Source organism: Cetorhinus maximus, chromosome 6 (genome assembly GCF_964194155.1).
Source record: "Cetorhinus maximus chromosome 6, sCetMax3.hap1.1, whole genome shotgun sequence".
In the NCBI taxonomy this organism is placed as follows: domain Eukaryota; kingdom Metazoa; phylum Chordata; class Chondrichthyes; order Lamniformes; family Cetorhinidae; genus Cetorhinus; species Cetorhinus maximus.
The window spans coordinates 19473304-19499009 of NC_135884.1; the positions used below are offsets into that span (position 1 = coordinate 19473304).

Consider the following 25706-nt stretch of genomic DNA (forward strand, 5'->3'; position numbering starts at 1 on the left):
ATGTCCTCTGGCTCCACCCATAGATTGCCCCTTTGGTCCCTTATGGGCCCTACTCTTTCCCTGGTTATCCTCTTCCCATTGATATACTTATAGAATATCTTGGGATTTTCCCTACTTTTACCAGCCAGAGCTTTCTCATATCCCCTCTTTGCTCTCCTAATTGCTTTCTTAAGCTCTACCCTGCACTGTCTGTACTCCACTAATGCCTCTGCTGATTTGCTTCCCTTGTACCTGCTAAAAGCCTCTCTTTTCCTTCTCATCGTAATCTGAATATCTCTGGTCATCCATGGTTCTCTGGGCTTGTTACTCCTTCCTATCACCCTAGAGGGAACATGTTGAGCCTGTACCCTCCCCATTTCCTTTTTGAACACTCCCCACTGCTCTTCTGTAGATTTCCCCACAAGTAACTGTTCCCAGTCTACCTTGGCCAGATCCTGCCTTATTTTACTAAAATCCACTCTCCCCCAATCCAAAATATTTTTTTGGAACTTGTCGATTTCTTTGTCCATAACAAACTTAAACTGTACCATGAGATAAAAACAAAAAACTGCGGATGCTGGAAATCCAGAACAAAAACAGAATTACCTGGAAAAACTCAGCGGTTTCCTCTACATTGGAGAGACCAAACGCAGACTGGGTGACCGCTTTGCAGAACACCTTCGTTCTGTCCGTAAGCATTACCCAGACCTCCCTGTCGCTTGCCATTTCAACACTCCACCTTGCTCTCATGCCCACATGTCCGTCCTTGGCTTGCTGCATTGTTCCAGTGAAGCTCAACGCAAACTGGAGGAATAGCATCTCATCTTCCGACTAGGCACTTTACAGCCTTCCGGACTGAATATTGAGTTCAACAACTTTAGATCTTGAACTCTCTCCTCCATCCCCACCCCCTTTCCGTTTCTTCCCCCTCCCTTTTGTTTTTTCCAATAATTTATGTAGATTTTTCTTTTCCCACCTATTTCCATTATTTTTAAATTTATACCTTTTGTGCCCTGTTAGTCTTATTTCACCCCACCCCCACTAGAGCTGTACCTTGTGTGTCCTGCCATCCATTCATAATTAGCACATTCTCTTAGATAATATCACCACCTTCAACACCTCTTTGTTCTTTTGGCTGTGACATCTTTTATCTGCTCCTATCACTGCTTGCTTGTCCCTACAACCACCGCCCCCCCCCCCCAACTTCTCCCCCCCCACCTTAAACCAGCTTATATTTCACCCCTCTCCTAATTTTACTCAGTTCTGTTGAAGGATCATGAGCACTCGAAACGTCAACTTTATTCTTCTCTGCCGATGCTGCCAGACCTGCTGAGTTTTTCCAGGTAATTCTGTTTTTGTTTTAAACTGTACCATGTTGTGGTTGCTATCACTAAAACGCTCGCCCACCACCACCTCAGCCACCTGTCCGGCTTCATTCCCCAGAATTAGGTCCAGCACTGCGCCGTCCCTTGTTGGACCCTCTACATATTGACCTAAAAAGTTCTCCTGTACACATTTCAAGAAATCCACTCCATCCAAGTCATGCCCACATGTCCATCCTTGGCCTGCTGCAATGTTCCAGTGAAGCCCAGCACAAACTGAAGAAACAGCACCTCATCTTCCAATTAGGCACTTTACAGCCTTCCGGACTTAACATTGAGTTCAACACTTCAGTCCATGAACTCTCATCTCTACCCCTTTTTAATCCCTTTTACCAAAATTAATTTTTATTTTTTATCCACTTATTTTTATTTATTTTAAAAAATTTTATTTTATTTTTATTCATTGTTTTATCCCCCCTTTTTATCCCCTTTTCCGATCCTTTTTTCCCCACCTCCGCCCACTCCACCCCCACAAGGGCCATCTATTACTTGTTCATGTTCTTTTCAGAGAGCTTACCCTTGTTCTGCTATTATCACGTTCTGCTTTCTTACCTTTGCCACTAACAGCACTTTTTTTAGCCCTCACCACCACCATTAACACTCCCTTTGTCCTTTTGTTCATGACATCTTTGTCTATCTCTTCTTTGCCCCCAGCTATCGCTGGCCTTCTATCCAGCTTCACCTACTCCACCCCCTTAAACAGTATAAATTTCATCACATTTCTAATTCTCTTTAGCTCTTTAGGGTTATACGGACTCGAAATGTCAACTCTGTTTCTCTTTCCACAGATGTTGTCAGATCTGCTGAGTTTTTCCAGTATTTTCTGTTCTTGTTTCAGATTTCCAGCATCCGCAGTATTTTGCTTTAATCATCTATGTTTATCCGGTTGGCTGAGTAGTTCAGTTGTGAAGCTTCATATTGAATAATGAAAGTTCTCAATACAAATAATCTTTGAATTTAAAATACTGTGCATTAAAGTCAGTCCTTACTCCATGGCCTGTTTACAAAAAAGTGTTGTTACTTATGTCTTTAACCATAATTGTTAAATATGCAGGGCACCTAATTTCTAGAGTCTTGCATCAACTGTATCACTCCAAGCATTAGCGATAGGCAGTAAAATTTCATGGTGTAATGTGATTTTTAACACCAATACTTACGCTATAAATTTAACATGGTGATGCGTGTAATAAGCTAACAGATAATGTTTGGAAATACTGCCACCCAGTGGTACATTCTAATATATGCAAAATGTTAGTTCAGCGAGCGTACTGTATTACCAATTCTAATGGACCACCGGTCCCAAAGAACTGTGACCTCAGGCCTAACTCTAGAGTGTAACAGCTGGGAGATCTACGTCACCTAGCCTGAAGCCCTTGTTAATCATCATGGTTGAGTCCTGGAAAACAAAACATTCATGCAGAGAGTTATATTAAAAACTCATTTATTTTCATTTTCTTGCGAAGAATTTGATGTCTGATATAAACATGATATACAACAGGCCTTGCTTTTTTGGAAAAATGAAGCATTGATGACTCAGGCCTGCTTAACGTGATTTCAATAGCCATTAACCATCCGTTTCTCAGTGCTTTAATTGCTGGATAAAATCCACATTATGAAGTTTATATTTCTTCAATGTATATAATTTTCATTGCTCCTTCAATAGGCTATTCCACTCATGTTAAGCAAACACTCTGGCTTTTGAAACAGAATTCAAAACTAGATTGAGCAAAAGGACATTATAATAGGTATTTTTAGTAGGACACAAACTGCAAAATGTTAATAGTTTGAAATAAAAACAGGCAGTACATAATGAGGCTATCAGCGTCTGAGAGCAGAAATGATCAGTTCGTATTTTGGGTAGAGCTTCATCAAAACTGTTTTACTGAAAGTTCTCAAATCAAAATGTAACTCATGGCTTTCTCTTTTAATTTCTGCCAGACCTGCTGAGCAATTCCACCATTTGCTGTCTTTATCTATATGATTCTCCTCCTAATGTACTTTTAACACGTTGGAAAGAAATGACAAATCAATCATTTGCATATATTCCATATTTCAAAGTAGTCAAAAAAATGAAGAATACAATGTCCTCCTTACACATCTACTTGTAAAAAGATGAGTATAACAACTTTATATATATAAACAATGTTATCTTTGCCTATTAGTACAAAATGAAAAAATAAATTTTCAGTCTTTCTAGAGTCACCTGACTATTGCAAAAATGCACTGAAAATGCAATTCAGTGGGTGAGTTCCACATGTTCCTTGATGACACCAGCAGTGAGCCCACGCATCAGTTCAAAAAGTAATCAGGCACCAAGTCCAAAGATTCTTCTTTTTCATTACTATTGTACAGTCAGTCCCTCAGTCGGAGCCTACCCTTTGTTCCTGTTTTTTTTGCCCCCATAGCATCATCATACACTGCACTAAAAATTGTACAGTATGAGCAATAGTAAAAAGCAGTGACGCCTGGCTTCTCAGTCTTGTAGAATGTTCTGCGTATCTGAATAATATCCATATTCATCATTGCCCTGTATTTAAAGACAAAATTTTTAAAAATCAGCAAATTCTTATAATGTGGAGTCCTGTTTTTGTTCAGGGCAATATGCTTAAACAATACACCTTTATATTTTATTATGTTAACAATGATTGGATTGGACCTCAATGCTAATGCAAGTAATATAAATGCAGTTGTTATTTATACATACATAAATGTTGCTTTTATTTAGGATCTGGTTTTGCTAGTGAAAACAAGTTGCAGGTAAATCTGATGTTGTCCATTGCTTACCCCTACCTGTCAGACAGTTAGGGAGTTTGTGCTTCAAATCCTGGAATAAGTCTTTCACTAAGTGTCCTGTTATTTCAATAACATCATAATTAGAAGTCATATTAAATATCCTCTCTCTTGATAGCTGTCTTCCCTAACATCACGTAGAACAGGCGTTTCACACTTGAGTCAGTTGTGTAGATTTATGGAATGGTTACAGTACATAAGGAGGCCATTCAACCATTGTGTCTGTGCCGCTTATTTGCAAGCACATTCACCTAGTACCCATTCCCCTGTCTTTTTCCCCATTGTCTGAAGAAAGATTTGTAGGACTATGAGCCAATTCCCTAGAAAGCCGTGGTTGAATTTGCCTCCACGGTGCTCTCAGGCAGTGCATTCCAGATCCTAACTGCTCAGTGTATGAAAAAAGAAAAAGAGTTTCTCCTCATGTCGCTATTGCTCCTTTTGCTAATCACCTTAAATCGGTGTCCTCTGGTTCTCGATCCTCCCACGAATGGGAATAGTTTCTCCCAATCTACTCTCTCTAGACTCTGCATGATTTTGAACACTTCTATTGAATCTCCTCTCAATCTTCTCCAAGCTGCTTCTCCAATTTATCCATTTAACTGACATTTGTCATCCATGGAACCAATTGCATGACTCTTTTCTACACCCTCTCTAATGCCTTCATATTCTTCCGAAAGGGTGGTGCCCAGAACTGAACACACTACTCCAGTTGAAATCAAACCAGTGTTTTATAAAGATTTATCATAACTTCCTTGCTTTTGTACCCCTATTTATAAAGCCCAGGATTCCATCTGCTTTATTAACTGTGTTCTCAGCTTATCCTGCACCCTTCAATGATTTGTAAAAACATACCTTCGGGTATGTCCTTCTGGTCCTGCACCCCCAATAGGCTGAAACAAGTCATTCAAGTGATGAACCCTCAAATGTGTGGGAGCTCCTCTCGCATCTCGGACAGAGATCAGCAACAATCCATTTGAAACTGTGCAATATCTTAAGCATGCTAATGGTAACACTTCAAACCACCTCCTTTTCCCTGGTTCTTATTTCTTGATCACTCATCATATTTTGAATCACTTTGCTGTACAAGTAGCAGGAAAGACATGATGCTTTTGTTAAGCTATTTGATCAAGTCTTGGGGACTTATTACAAATGCCTTGTTGATTATTCAAGGTGAATTATAATAAAGGGAATTAAAGTAGTTTTTCTCATAAATTCTTCATATTTTCTCCCAAAGAAACAATTCTGTCTTTTAACTTCCATCCAAGATGCTATGCAACATTTAATGAAAACCACTCTGTGTACCCTGTGTACGTTTAGTGCCTGCTTACCTCAAATGGCTCGATGGTGCTATCTGTAACTACACCATAAGCGCCGTAAACTGGATTTGGCACAGAAACCAAAGCAGGGTTGTCCTCTGGCCTGAAGCCCATACCATCATCGTCATTGGCCTAATAATAGACACAAGTTAAAATTTGTTTCATTTTTTTGTCTTAAATTAATTTTGCCATACACAGAATTCCACTGCCCCAACCCTTTCGGTCAGTTGGATACCTGACTTTTAGAAATTCATTATCGTGTTTCAGTCTCCAAATCAAGTTGCTTGGAAGGCTTCAACCTTGCCCTGTAAGGAGTGCACAATGTTTTCTCAGTCGGGACTAGCCAGATTTATCCAAATTTAAACAGCTTAGTTGCAAATTGACAGGGCCCAGGCCTGGGAACTCCAATGTGTGGACAAGAATACTTCTGCAATTCAGAACTTGAAATTCTGCAGCTTACTAGTACGAAGCATGAGTATTTTATTTCCTCTTTCAGATTTTGAATCAACTTTTAAGGCAATTAGTCCCACAGCATTCAGCAAGTTGGAATTTGATGGAACATAAATGAAACTCTGCTATGCTATAAGCAATACTAAAGGTTTTACTTTAAACAAAGATTGCACCAGAGAGCCTGATAGCAGTGAGAACTAATTGGCCAATTTTGGGGAAAATTGCTGCCAGGTGACTGTTTCCCATACAGTGCTGACTTCTGAACCTCAAATTGACCCTTATGTCAGGGTCCTGAAGCCAATGAAGAAAATCATGCCTCAAGTCTCTGAGCATCCATGCATGTTATTCTAGATTAGTACTCTTGTGATTCTGCACATCAACATGGGCTTGCGGGGGAGGTTATTTCAACCTTTCTCCCCCTCTCCCCTTTCCAGGGAGGAATTTATTTAAAAAAAAAACAAACATGGGCTTGGGCTGCGAAGAAGCAGTGCCAGGAAGTGATCAGATTACAATTTAATTTGACATACCTTGAAGTATTGAAATTGGAAACCCTCATTCCTGCGTCGGAGATAAAAACTCAACCCAACTATAGCAGCAATCAAACATCCCAATCCTAGAAGCAATGTTGCACCAAGGACACCATGGGATGACTTTGCAGAAGCTATAACCTGTAACACAAGGGTTTTGCTAATTAGCAAGACTTTTCACATTTACAAAAGCAGTTACAAAATCACAAGTACATTTCTTATAGGATAGAGTTCTTGTAACATCATACAAGATTTAAAGATCTAATATCAAAGCGAGTATCCTTAGAGATATTTAGAGAGACTAATGAAAACTTTCCCTAATTATTAATTTTATCAAATTAAGAACAAGAATAAAAGCCCAAATATTAAATCAGATTACAAGTGATTGTCTTCTCGACAAAGAGTCCCTATTTGAATTTGTAGCTTTTTATGGTTTGCACTATCTCCCAGAACATGTATGCTTGACCATGTGAGGGAACAGGTGGATGACTGAAGACATCTTATTGGTTTTCGCTATTGTTGGTCCATGGCCAGTCAATAGTTCGTGTAGAAGTGGGATCTGAATGGAAACTCCTGACTTTTCATTTCTTCCCTTCTCTCACTTGGCACCTTGTCTCTGTTGGTATTACAGGTAATTGTCCCAGCTGAGTCAGTTCATCATCTGGAAGAGGCCCCAAGTGCAAGTTGCAGCTGAGGCTGGGTTTGACAGCAGGAACTTTCAATCTGTGGCCCAGTTCACAAACAGTGTATTACTGGCCATTCATAGTGGCTCCGTTTTATGTGAAATGGGTGTATGGTTTACCCCATTAATCTATTTAAACTGAAGGGTGGATTGCAGTGTGCTTAAGGTAGGGAATATCAATAATGTGAAATGGAACATTTTTTCAAAATTTCTTCCCAAGTATCATTATCAAGTGCTCCCAGATCATGCATAGCACTGGTTAGGTGAAGGAAGAAGTTCTCTGCATTCAATCTCCAGCAATATGCCTTAACTTTTAAACCAAAAGGGCTTCTGCTGCAATAATGAGGTATTTGCATTGATGCCTGTTGTTACTGAAACATCACCTTCAATCTTGATAACAGTTCTTGAACTATGTCTATCCTTGTGTTGTAGCCTCACATCTACTAGAAAATTGATTGAGAATGTACTGCCCCCAACACCCCATTACGGTATAAACAAAGAAGGGAAGCATTCCACTGCTATCAGTCTGTGCTGGTTTTAATACAATCTTCTGTGAAACACTTACCGGATGAGGCGTTGTTAAAGGTCCCTCTATGCCATGGATAATTCCATTGCTGGCAACTATATCCCATTTCAAAATATGCCTGCCATTCACAAGCTTTGAGCTCTGCCATTATGAAAGTAGAGTTAGTTCAACAAAAAATTTGATTCCTGTTCAAATTACAGCCAAAAATTTGGAGTTATTACTATCATCGCTGTCTTTATCCTAAGTCTAGTCTCCGTTTGTGGGGAAAAAGTAAAACACTGACCTGACTTAAAAATTGCAAAAGCAAAATACTGCAGATACTGAAAATCTGAAATAAAAATGAAAATGCTGGAAATACTCAGGAATTCTGGCAGTATCTGTGGAGAAAGATGCAGAGTTAATAGTTCTTTAACTTTGTTTCTCTCCAAAAGTACTACCTGAGTTGCTGTGTATTTCCAACATTTTGTTTTAAAATAAACTGTATAATTCATAAATTTTAAAAATGAGTTATTCGTCATTGCAAACTACTCAGTAGATTTCATATCGGAATGGAAATAATAGTTAGAACACACATAATTACAACTAATCTTTCCTCTTCATTAAATAATTAAACAAGCTTTAATGATTCTATCGTTTCTGTTGAGAGCAAACATGACATTGTATCAGGCTAATGATATGATAGAATATAGAGATTGGTTAAAGGGGAAGAAAAGTGTTATATGTAAGCACTTGTCCATTAAAAACTTGGCTGATTGTTCATCTTGCTGCCATTAACAAATTATAAGTAGTTAACCTTATGAAATGTATTTTTTTTACCTGAGGAGACAGTAGCTGGGTACAGTCATTTAATTTAGTTTGTTACAGAGAAATGAATTTGAAGATTTCTCACAAAACACCAAAATTGTGCAGACATCATGTACAAAAAGAAACAGACTCTGGTCATTGTCAGTGATTTTAATGCATTGCAAGAAAGCTTCACTTTCTTTTCTCTATAATCCATTGTCATCAACGTAAAGGCACCAAATGAAATGGCAGAATCTAGGTGCTCAGTCCTACCATTAAAAATGAATTTCTATTTTAAAAAGTTTAGATTTAAGTACAAAGGCTCACAATCAGGGAATATTTATGTGGGAACATGCTTGATTCCTACACTTTTCTTCCTCTTTAATCATTGTCAATAAAACACTGACTAGTCAAATATTTGACTGATTCTATTACATTTTCAGTTAGCAAAACAATTATTGCTGCATTGTTAATCCAAGTAATATTTGAGGACTGAATGGTCTCATTCAACAAAGTGGTCCAGACCTTTGATCCATGTTACATTCATCTCCTGTGCTCTGCTAATTCAGTGTTTATTTCGCACAGGTACAGAATAGTAAGCATCAGAGATATGTGCATGTACTTGTAACCATTGCATTTATTTGAAATTCTTTTTTAGTGGAGATATTATATCATGCGAAATGGCTTAGTGCTTCCACTAATATAACAAAAGAAGACATTACAGATGAACACATTGAATGTTCGTAGCCAATGACATAAAAGAAATGCAGATATCTCAATGAAATGAGGGCTATGCTGTAACAGATACTTGCTTATACACGATAGCTTTTTAGGCTCTGGGATTTTTCCTATGGACTTATACTCTAAAGAGCAACAAATCAGAACTAGGAAACTATAGACACTTTAGTTTGAATTCTGTCATAAGTAAGCTGCTAGAGATGGATTTACAAGTCCTGAAGGAGAGAGGTTTATTTGGAAACTCCGCTTTAATTTCTGGGAAAGATGGATCTGTCATCACCTTGGTTGGATTTTTGAAGACGATATAAAGTTGATGGATCTTGGAAGGCTGGTCAGCATGGTGTACCTTGATCTTCTAAAAACTTTTGACAAAGTGTCACGTAAAAGACTAAGTAAGTAGTTAGCCATATTCCGCAAAGGACCAGAGGCATCTCTCTCTCCATTAGAGAGAGACAATTAGTTATATATAGCTTGAGGAGCACCACTCTACAAGTGTAGGGCAAGGTGAGTGCAGGGTTGAGCCTTGTGGGATCAGAAGGCTGCCTTTGGGCTGTGTGAGGTCTGGTCACAAGTGGAACTTGGTGTTGGGGATATTACTCTTCTTCATCTTTAACAATGAACTGGATGAAGGTGTCAGGGAAACTATCCGGGTTTATGGATGGCGCAAAGATAGCTAAGGGTTCAAAAACTTAGATAATAAAAATTACAGAAAGCTTGATGGGATGAGGAAATGGGTCTGAAACTGGCAAATGTCTGTTAACATAGATTAACGTAGCATGATGCAATCAGGTAGGGGCCATGCTAAGCATATATATATACTCGACAGGGTTGTGTGTTCAAGGCTGCTAAGCAAGAGAAGGTCCTGGGGGGTGGTGGTGGTTGTATTGCACAAATCATGGAGTGTCCATGACCACTGAAGTGAGACAATTGCAAAAGACATTGAGGTGTTAGGGTATACTGCCAGGATTATTTAAGTAAAAAAATCTAAAAACGCTATTCTTTCTATGTTTATGTCCTTGGTTAGAATACATCTATAATAGTGTATCTAGTTTGGCTCCCATCACGTGACAGGAGATATAAACCCAGAAAATAGGACCGATACCTAGTTTAAGGGTCTTCATCTACCAGGATAGGCTTGGAGATCTGGAGTTTTTTACTTTAGAAAAGCAGAGACTTTTTGGAGTCATTGGTGGTTGTTTTCCAAGCAATGTGGTCTCCTCAGGTGGTGGTGGGGGGATTTGATGGGGGCGGGGATGGTTGCGAGTGGTGGTAGGAGGTTGCAGGATGGGTTGACAATATGCAGAAGTTGCACCATAGCCAGATGGAATGGGTTTGATAGGCAAGGAGATCTTTTTCCTGTCCTTATTTGTATGTTCTAAATTTCAGAGCCTAACTTATAAATCATCACTCAAACTGAAGAAAAGCAGCCCTTAAATAATAGTTATGTTGTCAGCCACTAAAGTCCTATTGCTAAGCAAAATAAGTTAAGGTTTGCAACTGACATAATCTTTCCTATTGAATCGTGAATTGGTTTGAAATTCCTTTCAGCATTGCATTTACCCTACCGGATAGGGGATGTAATAAATATGTGAGCAAATTCCCAGCCAAATAGCTCTTCAAATATGTTACTGATTTACATATATAAATTATGTCAAAAGTGAAGTGAGGGCAAAATTGAGATTCAACAACACATAAGAGGCCAGTTTGAGATCTAGAACTCCCAGCTGGGAGCCAAGCTCATGGCAGGAAATTGTAAGTCATGAGCCTGTGACTTTTTTTTTGTCCATTAAAATTAATATTAAAATGAATAGATCAGAAGTCACAGACTATGCACCTGAACTGCATTTCCTGTGAGTATAACTCATTGCTGGGAGCACACAATCACAGAGCCATAGAAAGAATCTGCGTAAGTTTTGTAACTGGAAAATGAAAAAAATCAAGCAGTAATTTTGCTCACTGTGTATGTGCACCAATTTGTCTGTTTTTTGGGTACCTTTCTTTGTTGATTGCAGAAAAGCCTCCGAGTAAAATGATCCAGGCCAGGTGTGCAATACAGAGTATTGGGTTGTAAAATAAACTTGTCTTTAAAGCATATTTTGAATGCTGTGCTCTACTAGGGACTGTTTCATTGGGAATTTCGCCTTCTATGGAGCATTCAGTCAGGGAAATTAGTGGTAAAATATGACTGGACAATGTGGTCAATTTGGGAAGTAAAGCACAGTGTGAAGAATCAGCAGAATGCTCTTCAACAGAATATAGTAAAATGGCACAATTACTAGCCAGAATGCCAGTTAAGAAAGATGGGCTAGATCTTCCAGAATCAGGAGCGGTGATGCACTGAATTTATGCTGCTGGTGCATGTTGGAACCCATCGGGGAGCCCTGATGTGTGCACATGCACTTTTATTGCCTGGGAAGTTTAAACTTCTGATGGGCTGATACGTGTTACCGGTGCCACTCCCTAAATGCCCAAGACCCTCAGCTCAGGGTTAGGGGCTTGGGCTACATACGCGCTACTTACCTGAATGAGTACCCTAAAAATGTTACACTTTTTGATCTCTAGGGCAGAATCTTCTGTTCGGGGGGGGCGGGGCCCACTCGTTAACGCATAAAATGATGTGGGGTGACATCAGCGTGCGTCCCAACGTCACCCCGTGTCATTTAGATTTTCAGGTCAGCGGGCACGCAGCCGAGTTGGCTGCTCGCCTGCCGACCTGTCAACGGCCTATTAAGGCCATTAAAAACTAATTGAAATCATTAATGGACCTGCCCGTCCAACCTTAAGGTCGGGAGCCCTGGCAGGCTTCTGAAAAAGCATGAAGCCTCATCCACGGGTGGGATGAGGTTTCATGAATGAACATGTCCCTGCTCATGTGACAGTGTCACATGAGGGGACATGGCAGCAAAATTTTTTTCTCATGTTTATTTTAAGTTTCAAATCTGAGCCGGTCTCCCTGAGGCAACGCGAAAGAGTGCAATCCGGGCTCAGGGAATCCCCCTCCCCACCCGCATAGCCAATCGGGAACCCGCCCGCCCCCGCCTGCTGCCGCACATCCCCCCCTGATAGGGGGAAAATGTTGCCCCTAGTGTAACGCAGCGATTAACACTGTAACTCAACCCACCACCCCCACATGCACAGCCACCCCCGACATGACTACCCATCCCCCAACCCATCTACTCCCAACCAGACTACCCACACCCATCCCACCCACCAACTCACTCACTCACCATCCCCACTGAAAATCTTGAGACCTATAAAAAGTTACCTGAATACTGCAGCTGATGTCGTAAAAGTAGGCATTCCCACTGTGCTTTGACAGTCTTCTCCCGGATTGCTGCATTGAAGCTTTATTGTTCCAGCTGGGATCGGAAGACCCAGCTGGAAGGGCACAAAAAGGTAAGAACGCAATGGTCACCGCAATCAGGAGCGATACGTGTAGCATTTCTGCTGACCAGAAGATTTGGCCCATTATTCGATGTAGGTTGTCTCTCAACATCCAGAAGGGCGTAAATGTAATGGAAAATCCTGTGCTTGAGAGTTTGTTCTCTGTACTTTTTACTTTTGCAAGGAGATTTATTCTCTATTGCCAGAATTTCATGTTTTATTTTCAGAAGTCCTGCATTATTTTTCTTATGCTTCCCATCTTTTCCTTTTGTCTTGTCTCGTCTTTTCACCACCACAGACCAAGCTGGCTGAGTCCTAAAGGATAAAGCTGCTAAATTGGGTCTGTGGCAAGTGGTAAGGGAACCAACAAGAGGGAAAAACATGATGGAAGGGCCCATACGAACATACACATGAACTACAAATTAGGAGCAGGAGTAGGCCACTCGTCTGCTCGAGCCTGTTCTGCCATTCAATAAGATCATGGCTGATCTGAATGTAACCTCATCTTCACCAACCTACCTGCCGCAGATGCATCAGTCCTTGACAGTATCAGTAGGAGTGACTGCCATGCAGTCCTTTTGGAGACGAAGTCCTGTCTTTACATTGAGGATACCCTCCATCATGTTATGTGGCATTACCAATGTGCTAAATGGGATAGATTTTGAACAGATCCAGCAGATCCATGAGGCGTTGTGGGCCATCAGCAGCAACAAAATTGTACTTAACCACAATCTGTTATCTCATGGCCCGGCATATCCCCCACTCTACCATTACCACCAAGCCAGGAGATCAACCCTGGTTCACTATAGAGTGCAGGAGGGCATGCCAGGAGCAGCACCAGGCATACCTAAAAATGAGGTGTCAACCTGGTGAAGCTACAACACAGGACTACTTGCATGCCAAACAGTATAAGCAGCAAGTGCTAGACAGAGCTAAGTGATTTCACAACCAATGGAGCAGACCTAAGCTCTGCAGTCCTGCCATATCTAGTCGTGAATGGTGGTGGACAATTAAACAGCTCAATGGAGAGAGAGGCTCCACAAATATCCCCATCCTAAATGATGGAGGAGCCCATACAAACATACATACGAACATACGAATTAGGAGCAGGAGTAGGCCACTCGGCCCCTCGAGCCTGCTCTGCCGTTCAATAAGATCATGACTGATCTGAATGGAACCTCAACCCCACGTTTCTGCCTACCCCCGTTAACCTTTCATCCCCTTGTTAATCAAGAATCCATCTAGCTCTGCCTTAAAAATATTCAAAGGCTCTGCTTCCACCGCCTTTTGAGGAAGAGAGTTCCAAAGACTCTCAACCCTCTGAGAGAAAAAAATTCTCCTCATCTCTGTCTTAAATAAGCCACCCCTTATTTTTAAACAGTGACCCCTAGTGTTAGATTCTCCCACAAGAAGAAACATCCTCTCCACATCCACCCTGTCAAGACCCATCAGGATCTTAAAGTTTCAATTAAGTCACCTCTTATTCTTCTAAATTCCAGTGGATACAAGCCTCACCTGTCCAGCCTTTCCTCATAAGACAACCCAGCCATTCCTGGTATTAGTCTAGTAAACCTTCTCTGAACTGCTTCTAACGCATTTAAATCTTTCTTTAAATAAGGAGACCAGTACTGTAAACAATACTCCAGGCGTGGTCTCACCAATGCCCTGTACTGCTGAAGCATAACATCCTACTTTTGTAATCAATTCCCTTCACAATAAATTATAACATTCTATTAGCTTTCTTAATTACCTGCTGTGGCATACTAACCTTTTGTGTTTCATGCACTAGAACACCCAGATCCCTCTGAATCTCAGAGCTCTGCAATCTCTCACCATTTATATAATAAGTTTCTTTGGTATTTTTCCTGTCAAAATTAACGATTTCACATTTGCCCATATTATACTCCATTTTCCAGGTCTTTGCCCACTCACTTAACCTGTCTATGTCACTTTGTAGCCTCCTTACATCCTCTTCACAATTTACTTTCCTACCTATCTTGGTGTTGGCAGCAAAATTTAGCAACCATTCCTTCGGTCCCTTCATCCAAGTCATTTATATAAATTGTAAAAAGTTGAGACCCCAGCACTGATCCCTGTGGCACACCACTTGTCACATCCTGCCAACCAGAAATAGACCCATTTATGCAAACTCTTTGCTTCCTGTTATCCAGCCAATCTTCTATCTATGCCAATGTGTTACCACCTACACCATGAGCTTTTATTTTTTGCAATAACCTTTGATGTGGCACCTTATCAAATGCCTTCTGGAAATCTAAGCACCGTACATCCACCGGATCCCCTTTATCCACAGCATGTGTGACTCCTCCAAAGAACTCTGATAAATTAATTAAACTTGATTTCCCTTTTACAAAACCATGTTGACTCTGCCCGATTGCTTTGAATTTTTCTAAGTGTCCAGATGTTAGGCTAACTGGTCTATAGTCTCCTGCTTTCTGCCTGTCTCCCCTTTTGAATAAAGGAGTTACATTTGCTATTTTCTAATCTAATGGAAATCTGGGGAATTTTGGAATATTAAAACCAGTGCATCAACTACCTCACCAGCCACTTCTTTTAAGACCTTAAGGTAAAGTCCACCTGGGCCTGGGGATTTGTTAGCCCACAGCCCCAACAATTTGCTCAATACCACTTCCCTGCTGATTGTAATTTTTCCAAGATCCTCCCTCCCATTTCCTGATTTACAGCTATTTCCGGGATGTTACTTGTGTCCTCTATAGTGAAGACCGAAGCAAAATATCTGTTTAATTCAACTGCCATCTCCATACTTTCCCAGACATACTCTTTATAGGACCAACACTCACTTTGTTAACTCTTTTCTTATTTAAATATTGATAGAAACTCTTACTATCCGTCTTTATATTACCAGCTAGCTTTCTCTCACACTCTAATTTTTCACTCCTTATTAATCTTTTTGTCATTGTTTGCTGTTCTTTATATTCTTTCCAGTCTTTTGATTTGCCACCCATCTTTGCATAGTTATATTCTTTTTCTTTAAGTTTGATGCTGTCTTTAATTTCTTTAGTTAACCACGGATGGTGGGCCCTCCCCTTGGAACTTTTCTTTCTCATTGGAACGTATATATTCTGCTTATTCTGACATATTGCTTTAAATGTCTGCCACTGAACTTCTATTGACATATCCCTTAACCTCATTTGCCAGTTTACTTTAGCTAGCTCTGCTTTCATGCCCTCGTAATTGCCCTTATTTAAGTTTAAAATACTAGTCGTGGACGCACTCGTTTCTCCCTCAAAATGAATGTAAAATTTAATCATATTATGATTGCTGTTACCTAGGGGTGCCTTCACTAGGAGGTCATCAATTAATCCTATCTCGTTGCTCAATACCAGGTCTACTATAGCCTGCTCTCTGGTTGGCTCCAGAATGTGCTGTTCTAAGAAACTATCCCAAAAACATTCTATGAACTCCTCATCTACGCTACCTTTGCCTGTCTGATTTTTCCAGTCTATATATTGATGCTCCCATTATCTCTTCTTTTATACACTGTTCTACTGTGTAGTTACAATTCGGGGCCTATACATCACCCCCACAAGTGACTTCTTGCCTTTATCATTCCTCATCTTAACCCAAACTGCTTCTACTCAACCCAAACCGCTTCTACATCCTGGTTTTCTGAACTTGGGTCATCCCTTTCTAATGTGCTAATACCATCATTAATTAACAGAGCCACCCCTCTTTTCCTAACTTCCTGTCCTTCCTAAATGTCACATACACTTGAATATTCAAATCTCAATCTATGTCATCCTGTAGCCATGTCTCTGTAATGGCTATCAAATCATACATATTTATTTCTATTTGCGCTACAAGTTAATCTGTTTTGTTTTGAATGCTATGTGAGTTTGAATACAGAGCCTTAGTTTTGACCTTTTATTATTTTTGTAGCACCTAGGCTTATCTGCTGAGTTACTCTTAGATTTGTACTCTCTGTCCCTTCATGTTACAGTCTGATTATCATTTCCCATATTGCTTGCTTTGTCTCTACCCTTTGGTTTACCACATCTTTGCAAATTTGATCCCTTGCCCCCACTATTCAGTTCAAAACCCTCTTTACTTCCCTAGTTAGGAGACTTGCAAGGACACCAGCCCCAGCACGGCTCAGGTGTAGAGCATCCCAACGGTACAGATCCCACTTTGCCAAATACTGGTGCCAGTGCCCCACAAACCGAAACCCACTTCTCCCATACCAGTCTTTGAGCCACGCATTAATTTCTCTAATCTTATTTGTCCTATGCCAATTTGCACATGGCTCTGGTATTAATCCAGAAATTATTACCTATGAGGTTCTGCTTCTTAATTTAGTGCCTAGCTCGTCATACTGACTATGCAGAGCCTCCTTCTCAGCCTGGCTATGTTGTTGGTACCTACATGGTCCATGACCACTGGATCCTCCCTCTCCCACTGCAGGTTCCTCTCCAGCCCTGAGCAGGTGTCCTGAACCCTGTCACCAGGCAGGCAACAAAGCCGCCTGTACTCTCACTCTTTGCTACAGAGAACAGTGTCAACCCCCTCTTACTATACTGTCCCCTACTACCAGTACATTCCATTTTGCTCCCTCCTTGGATGGCTCCCTGTACCACAGTGCCATGGTCAGTTTGCTCATCCACCTTACAGGCCCTATTCTCATCCAAACAAGCTGAGAGAACCTCAAACCTGTTGGACATTTGCAGAGGCACAAACTCCTGTACTTCTGCCCTCTGGATCCCCTTACCTGCCTCACTCGCAGTCACGCCCTCCTGTCTCTGGCCACTGACCAAATCAGAAGACCCTATCCTAAGTGGTGGGATTGCTTCCTTGTATAAAGTATCCAGGTAACTTTCCTCCTCCCTGATGTGTAGCAGTGTCTGCAGCTCAGCCTCCAGCTCAATGACTCTGAGCCAAAGTTCCTCAAGCCACACTTACTGCAGACGTGTTTGCCCTGGATCACAATGTTATCCAAGAGCTCCTATAAGCTGCAGCCTTGACATATACCTGTCCTGCCATCGTTAATGTGTGTTAAATAATTACTTAATTTATATTAATCACTTATTTATGTTGTTTCCTTATATATTTTATTAACTTTACCACCAATTTGTGTACTATTTTAAACCTTAGGGATAGAATAGTACTTACCCACTTACCAGATACTCACCAAACAGCTAGCTCCTTTCCCTATTATAGAGCAGGAACCAATTTCTATGGGGTGAGAAAGATAGAAAGACTAAAAGAACAACTCCTTCTCCCACTTCACTGAACTCCCCTCTCACCAAACTCTAAGCCTTCACTCAGTTAGTCAGCCGTTTGCCCAGCACATCAGTGCAAAAGATAAGGCTGAAGCATTTGCAACAATCTTAAGCCAGAAGTGCTGAATGGATGATCCATCTCGGCCTCCTCCAGAGGTCTTCAGCATCACAGGTGCCAGTCTTCAGCTAGTTCAATTCACTCCACATAGTATCAAGAAATGGCTGAAGGCACTGGATACTACAAAGGCTATGGGCACTGACAATATTCCAGCAATAGTACTGAAGATTTGTGCTCCAGAACTTCCTATGCCCCAAGCCAAGCTGTTCCAGTACAGCTACAACACTGGCATCTACCTGGCAATGTGGATAATTACCCAGGTGTGTCCTGTACACAAAAAGCAGGACAAATCCAACCCAGCCCCATTAATCTACTCTCCATCATTAGTAAAATGATGGAAGGGGTCAACAACAGCACTATCAAACATAGCAATAACCTGCTCACTGACGTTCAGTTTGGGTTCCGCCAGGGTCACTCAGCTTCTGACTTCATCACAGCCTTGGTTCAAGCATGGACAAAAGAACTGAACTCCAGAGGTGAGGTGAGAATGACTGCCCTTGACATCAAGGCAGCATTTGACCAAGTGTGGCATCAAGGAGCCCTAGCAAAACTGGAGTCAATGGGAATCAGGGGGAAAACTCTCTGCTGGTTGGAGCCATACCTAGCACAAAGGAAGTTGATTGTGGTTGTTGGAGGTCAATCATCTCAGTTCCAGGACATCACTGCAGGAGTTCTTCAGGATAATGTCGTAGGCCCAACCATCTTCAGCTGCATCATCAATGACCTTCATTTCATCATAAGGTCAGAAGTGGGGATGTTTGCTGATGATTACACAACGTTCAGCACCATTCGTGACTCCTCAGATACTGAAGCAGTCCTTGTCCAAATGCAGCAAACCTGGACAATATCCAGGTTTGGGTTGACAAGTGGCAAGTAACATTCGCGCCACACAAGTGCCAGGCAATGACCGACTCCAACTAGACAGAATCTAACCATCAGCCCTTGACGTTCAATGGCACTACCATCGCTGAATCCCCCACTATCAACATCCTGAGAGTTACAGTTGACCAGAAACTGAACTGGACTAGCCATATAAATACTGTGGCTACAAGAGCAGGTCAGAGGCTTGGAATCTTACGCTGAGTAACTCACCTCCTGACTCCCCAAAGCCTGTTCACCATCTGCAAGGCAGAAAGTCAGGAGTGTGATGGAATACTCTCCACTTGCCTTGATGAGTAAAGCTCCCACAACACTCAAGAAGTTTGATACCATCCAGGACAAAGCAACCCACTTGATTGGCACCACATACACAAACATTCACTCCCTCCTCCACCAATGTACAGTGGCAGCATCCACTGTACCATCCACAAGATGCACTGCAGAAACTCACCAAGCCTCCTTAGGCAGCACCTTCCAAACTTACGACCACAACCACCTAGAAGAACAAGTGCAGCAGATACATGGGACAGAAATTAGCCCTTGTTCGTCGGGCTCGGCGGGGGCAGGCGGCGGCGGGTGGGAAGCCGACGGGCCACCCGCGATCGCGGCTGGGAGGCGATTTCATGCTGGCGGGCCTGTACGGACGGCGGGAGGAGGGCGAGGGGGGCGAGCATTGACGGGACTTTTGCCCGATGTCAACGCATGTTATTTTATGCTCGAGCGGTCAGGCGTGTGGCCACTCGCCAAGGTAAAAATTTTAACCATGGGAACACCACTGCCTGGAAGTTCCCTTCCAAGCCGCTCACCATCCCGACTCGGAAATATATCGCCGTTCCTTCACTTTTGCTGGGTCAAAATCCAGAATTTTGCATGTATCTACACCACATGGGCCACGACTTTCCATTCGTCGGGCGGGCGGGTGTGGTCACGGAGCCAACTGCCGCCCCCGATTGGCTGTGCACCGCAATTTCACGCAACGTGGATTGCGAGTGCTAGTGCTGAGTGCTACCTGTGCTGCCTCAGGGAGATTGAAACGCCTTTTGAAAAAATTATGAAATACAATTAAAATTCAATGAAACATGTCCCCTCATGTGACAGTGTCACATGAGATGGAACATGTTTTTAATTTCAAAGGAAAATTTTTATTTAATTTGTAATAGCTTTAGGAAACCTCATCCTGCTCGTGGATGAGGTTTCCTAAAAAACGTAAAGGTCTCTTGGACTTTTCGCCTGACCGCCAACCGTAAGGTTGGACAGGCAGCATAAATTAAGGTTAATTATCTAGTTAATAGCCTTAATAGGCCTTTCAATTATCAGTTTGCAAGCAGCTGACTCTAGCGGGTGCCCACCGAACGACGCACACCCGATGTCATTGCGCGTCATTTCACGTTCCGGAGTGTTGGGCGCACGCCCACACGCCGACTGTAAAATTCTGCCCATGGTCTGTAGTGGCTCAACAAGGCAGCTCACTACCACTTTCTCAAGGGCAATTAGGGATGGGCAATAATTGCTGTCCTCGCCAGCAATGCCCATATCCCATAAATGAATAAAAAAATTATTTCTCTTCCATCCAATAAAGAGGTTTTGTTATATTTCATTTTTCTGTTCTGGGAATATGCCTATACATTTAGAGTGCAGTTTGTATGGTACACCCAAAAGCTGACACCATTCTCTTCTCTTCACAGATGCTGACTGACCTTCTGTATAATTCCAGCATTTTCTGTTTTTATTTCAGATTTCCGGGATGTGTAGCTTTTTTTTAGTACAGGATTAAGGTGCAAATTACCTTTGAAATCCTCACTAAGTTTGCTTTTCTATATGTGAAAATATTGTAAAATTAACAAAGGAGTGCAGCTCAGCTGAAGGTCAATTAAAAGAAAACTACCTTCCAGGAAGCCTGTTTGCAAGACTAAGAATCATTGATTTTCACAAACAGTAGGAACACTTTCATTTTGTAACTGTACCTTGCTCAACATCATCAACATTCTGAAAATCTGCCATGTGGCAAACAAAAAGAACACAGCAATGTTTAATTTACATGTGTTACTGCTAGAACTAGTTTTGAAATGTGCATGGGCTTTTCAAATGAATAGCCAGCAGGTTTTGTCTTTTAATAGAAAAACTCTAATATATCACTTACATTGAGGAGGCTCTGATTTGCAGGTCCAGTTTCAACAATGAGAAGATCATATCCTAGCCTGGATGAAATGAGTGTATCATCACTCAACTCATCATAGTAAATAAAACTATTGTTCCTGGAGATGTGGTTTTCAAGATCCCTCCATGGTAAGGTCTAGATACAATTAGAAATTGTTAAGTATTAATCTTGCACCAGAGTTTTGCAATTACAATTATCTATAATTGTAAGACTGGCTCAGTTTGTATTAGACTTCAAGGCAGAGGACTATAAGTTCATGTCCTACATCCTAGCCCACCACCTAACCTGTCATGTCAATTAAGCACTGAGGGAATGCTTCATTGCTGGAGATGCTTTCCTTTAACAATGACAACTTGCGTTTCTATAATGCCTTTAAGCTGAGTCATTAAATTAAGGCACTGTTTGCTGGCAAAAGTGGGTGTTAAAGATCCCATGGTTTTGCCTGAAGACAAGCAGAAAGTGTTCCCGACACTCTAGCTTACAATCCTCTCTCAGCCACAAACAGGTGAGTCCTTTAACAAGCATAGCCAATTGTTAACGAAATTCCAAGACACTTCCGTCCTCAATAATTGTATATTTGGTTTGTTTTGAGCAGGAAGGAACTGTTCAGGAAACAAAATTTCTTACCTCATTTGTTCCAAAACTAGAATCTAAGGGCACAAACAAAGTTTCACTGGTTGTCTCATCTGACAGGAATTCTAGGAATTCCATTCCTTCTTCAGTCGCATTGGCATAATCTAACAATTTCTAACAAGAAAGAGAAAATAATAATACAAACTGTTGCCCACACTTGTAAAAAGAATAATTAAGTTATGCAGGAAAAATACTTACAGAATAAAAGACTGAAAAATTGGAGTAACTGGCGAGCACTTCCACAAGGTTCCCATTGCAGGAGTAACCATCACCCATAAAGCCTTCCTTACATACACACTGAATATCTATGAAGTAATTGTGCCAGAAAATACCAACTAATTAGTGTGCCTTAAAGATTTTGCAAATCAAATACTGCATTGTTCTATTTAGAAAAAAATTAGAAACTTGGCCAAGGAATGTATTGAATTCCTTGCTTACCTTGCTCTCGAAAGCAGTAGGCATCCCAAAGCTCACTGAGATTTGATCGGATTCCATAATCAACGATGCCAATCTTGCTGGAGCCACAGTTAGGGTTTGAATGGGTTGTGGGATACCCTGCCTTTCCATCAGCCATCCATCCAACAATGCACAGGTGGTAACCAAACTGCAGGATAAATCAAAGAAACAACTGTTAAATAGCTCATGAAGAAAGGTCATGTACCTGAAAACTCTGTTTCTCTCTCTATTGGTGCAGCCTGATGTGTTGAGCATTTCCAGCCTTTTCTGTTTTTATTTCTGAGTTCCACCATCCCAGTATTTTCTTTTTATTTTTCATGAAGAGCCAATTTAATTACAGGGAACTAATATTCTGTCACCCAGTTGCTGCAGGATCGATGGATACTTCAGCTTTATTACCAATTTGTTGGCAGTTAATTGTAGAGATATCTTATACTTAATCTATGTTATCTTTACTATATTTTAAAACAAGTAATATAGCTCACAATAAACCATTTAACTCTCACTGCACTAACTGCAGTCTGTGCTTCTGAAAAGGATATCTGATATTGATTATGTTTTAGTGCCATATTACTTTTATTACTGATCGTATCATGGATTACTGTTGATTATTGCAGTCCATAAAACCATTAGTGGTCCCATAAAACCATTAGTGGTCCCATAAAACCATTAGTGTTCCGATCACAAATGAGCTCAATAGTTTCTCAACACGGTTAACACTCTGCATGAAGCCTTCTGCAGCTTTTGATTTCTTCACAGGTTTTCTTTTAACAGATTTACTCTAGCAGTATATTTAACCATTATGTGGAATATCCTCTGATAATCTTGTACACTTCAAAAACTAAAAGTGTATGCAAGTACATGAAGAATTGATGTGCTGCCTTGTAGGCTTCATGCTGAAAGCGTAACTTTGTGGCCATCACATTGCAGTTGTGGAAAAACAAATGGATAGATTCAAAACTCTTTGGAAGACACAAAGTGAAATAAAGGAAAAATAGGGAAGAGCACAGAACCTTCCTAACGGCTAGCATTAACAGCACTGTGTGAGGGAGAGCAGCTCCAGGGCCAAGTGCGGCCTGAGTCCAGCCTCAAAACCTTATTTTGTCCTGGTTGTGCTTGGTTATATTTGTTGGCTTGCTCTGCTTGAATTTCATGGACCTGGAGGTCTGTACAGTGCTTTTTTAAGCGCTAATGTATGCACCATATATTAGCATGTCAAGACCTGTTAGAATTAGTAAGCTTGAGATATATGCACATTAATGGGAACATTGATTTTAACTTCATTTTTGATCCCCCGAGGTACCTATGCAGCTCATAAAGACTTGTACACCCCGGCTGTAGGGGCACCGATCTCAGCCAGGACGTACTCTCAGCACCTCCAACCTAGCAATGGAAACAATACCCAGATTCTGCTAAATATAGCTATTCAGCTGCACCTGATTGAACTCTTCATAACTGAAGACTGGACCAGGCTCAACAATGATGTCCCACCCACCCTATGATAAAAAACCTGTCACCATTCACTGGCCTGTCTCACTCAAAGAATGGTCACTTGGCCAAGGACCTAAAGGGCTACTGCCATTCATGGAATCATGTGTCAATATAGTCATCTTTAGGCAAGGAAGAACAAGAAGAGAAAATCTGAGGGAAAAATAAAAGGAGAATGATACATGAAGATAGTGAGACACTACCACCAGCAGGATCCATCGAGGGGTAATTGCAGGGCTCCTGAAAGGAAACTGCCCTTGTGTTTCTGTTGGGCTACTTCCTCGTTGGCAGCACTCCATAAATTCCAGTTGAAATCAACATGTAAATATGATTGAGCACATTTACCTGAGGTAGGGAATAACTCTGTACCACTGAATAAAAATGTAATTTAAGGCACACACACATGTAAAATTGACCTCTGCATAATACTCTGTTTGTATGGATATTTACCTGCTGGGCGGTAGCAAGTTGATCAAAACTTGCCAGAGTAGCCCCCTCATCACTGCAGGCAGCTGCTGCACCTTCAAAGGTAAATTTGTACTTCCCATTGGGTGACTGCAAATGGTATACTCCAGCTGTTTTATCTGGAAAAATGAACAACATTGCTACGTACATAGATCTAAATGGCTGATGGTTATTTCACAAAATGACTGTGATATGACTTTAACTCCTGAATTGTTATTATTCCCATGAAAACTCCAAGAGAACTGCTTCCTAGATGTTGTACAATCAGGTAAACTAAGAATATTAACACAGAAAACTGCTGGTTACAACCTTGCATTATTTTGGGACAGCACTGTGTATGCCAGCGGTTTATTGGTAGTTCACTCAAATGCCTTTTGTTCACTAGTGAGCCAGATACAGCCTGAATTATCAGCAGCCTATTCAGCCTCGGTGGGCATCACCGCCAAGCCCAATCCTTATCTCATCTGATAGCCATGCACTTGCACTTCCAGCATGGATTACCGAGCTTTAAGCAGGAAAGGGAAAATCTTCGTTAAATTTATTCCCTTGGATGGGAAAATAAGACCAATTAGACTTCACTTTGCACTGTTCCCAGCTGAGAACTGAGCATGGACCTGTGACTTTGCAAGTTTAGATGGTTGTTATGGCTATTATTCCGAAGACATGACTTCAAATCCCACCATGATAATTTGTGAACTTGAATTCAGTTAATTAAATAAATCAACAATAAAGATCTAGTATTGCTAATGGTGACCATTGGATTGTCAGAAAAACCTAACTGGTTCACAAATGTCCTTTAAGAAAGGAAACCTGTCGTTCTATATGTGGCTACAGACCCACAGAAATATGGTTGACTCTTAACTGTCCATTGACTGGCCTAGCAAGTCGTTTCTACCACCTTAAACACTCATTCCCTCCAATAGAGGAACAACATGGCTGCACGGTGCACAAGGTGCATTGCAGCAACTCCCGAAGGCTTCTTTGTTAGCATCTTCCAAACCTGCAAGCTCCATCAGCAAGAAAGACAAGGTCAGTAGGCACATGGGAACACCACCAGCTTCAGTTTTCATGCAAGTTACGCATTATACTGACTTGGAAATGTATCACTATTCCTTCATTGTTGCTGAGTTAAAATCCCTGAACTCCCTATCTAACTTTGGGAGTATCTACACTACATGGATTGCAGCAATTCAAGAAGGTGGCTCACCACCACAATGACAATTAACGATGGGCAATAAATGCTGGCATTTCCAGTGTTGTCCACATCCCATGAATTAATAGATGTACTTTCAATCATTTGGTAGTGCAGAACTTGAGTATCACTGAAAAAAAAGACATGTTGAAGCTTTTCATCTTGCACTCATCAGGACATTCACAAAAAGACCAAATGTAAAGGGCACAACAATTCAAACTGTATGAGAAGACAGTGTTGATTGGTTGGCAAGTGGGTTCTAATTGGTAGAGGTGTTACTATGGAGAATGCATCAGTTAACTGATGACTGACAGATAACTGCCAAGCTTTGTTTAAGTTCAAACCAGGCAGGTTGACTCTGATTGGTCAAAGCATTGCCCTGGCGAATGAACCAGAGAATGGCTGCCGCCTATTTTGTTCTGCTGAAATAGGCGTGTTGCGTGTACATGTTCTTTCTATCTACAAAGAACAGGGCTCTATGTATTAATATATCTAGCTTCTAGTA

The 25706-nt window shown here is 41.1% G+C and overlaps 1 protein-coding gene across 1 annotated transcript in view; it reads right to left on the bottom strand.

The window, feature by feature from the left end:
- Positions 1–2785: 2785 nt before the first annotated feature.
- The window catches only part of stab1 (stabilin 1), a 260057-nt gene continuing 237136 nt past the window's right edge, over positions 2786–25706 (bottom strand). Inside the window, exons 61-69 of the mRNA XM_078543330.1 lie at positions 23995–24128; positions 22039–22204; positions 21799–21905; positions 21595–21714; positions 20950–21102; positions 7692–7793; positions 6445–6585; positions 5480–5599; positions 2786–3888 (exon numbers count right to left, since the gene is read on the bottom strand). Coding sequence (XP_078399456.1) covers positions 3835–3888; positions 5480–5599; positions 6445–6585; positions 7692–7793; positions 20950–21102; positions 21595–21714; positions 21799–21905; positions 22039–22204; positions 23995–24128 — 1097 coding nt within the window. The 3' untranslated portion in view covers positions 2786–3834. The remainder of the gene's footprint in view (positions 3889–5479; positions 5600–6444; positions 6586–7691; positions 7794–20949; positions 21103–21594; positions 21715–21798; positions 21906–22038; positions 22205–23994; positions 24129–25706) is intronic.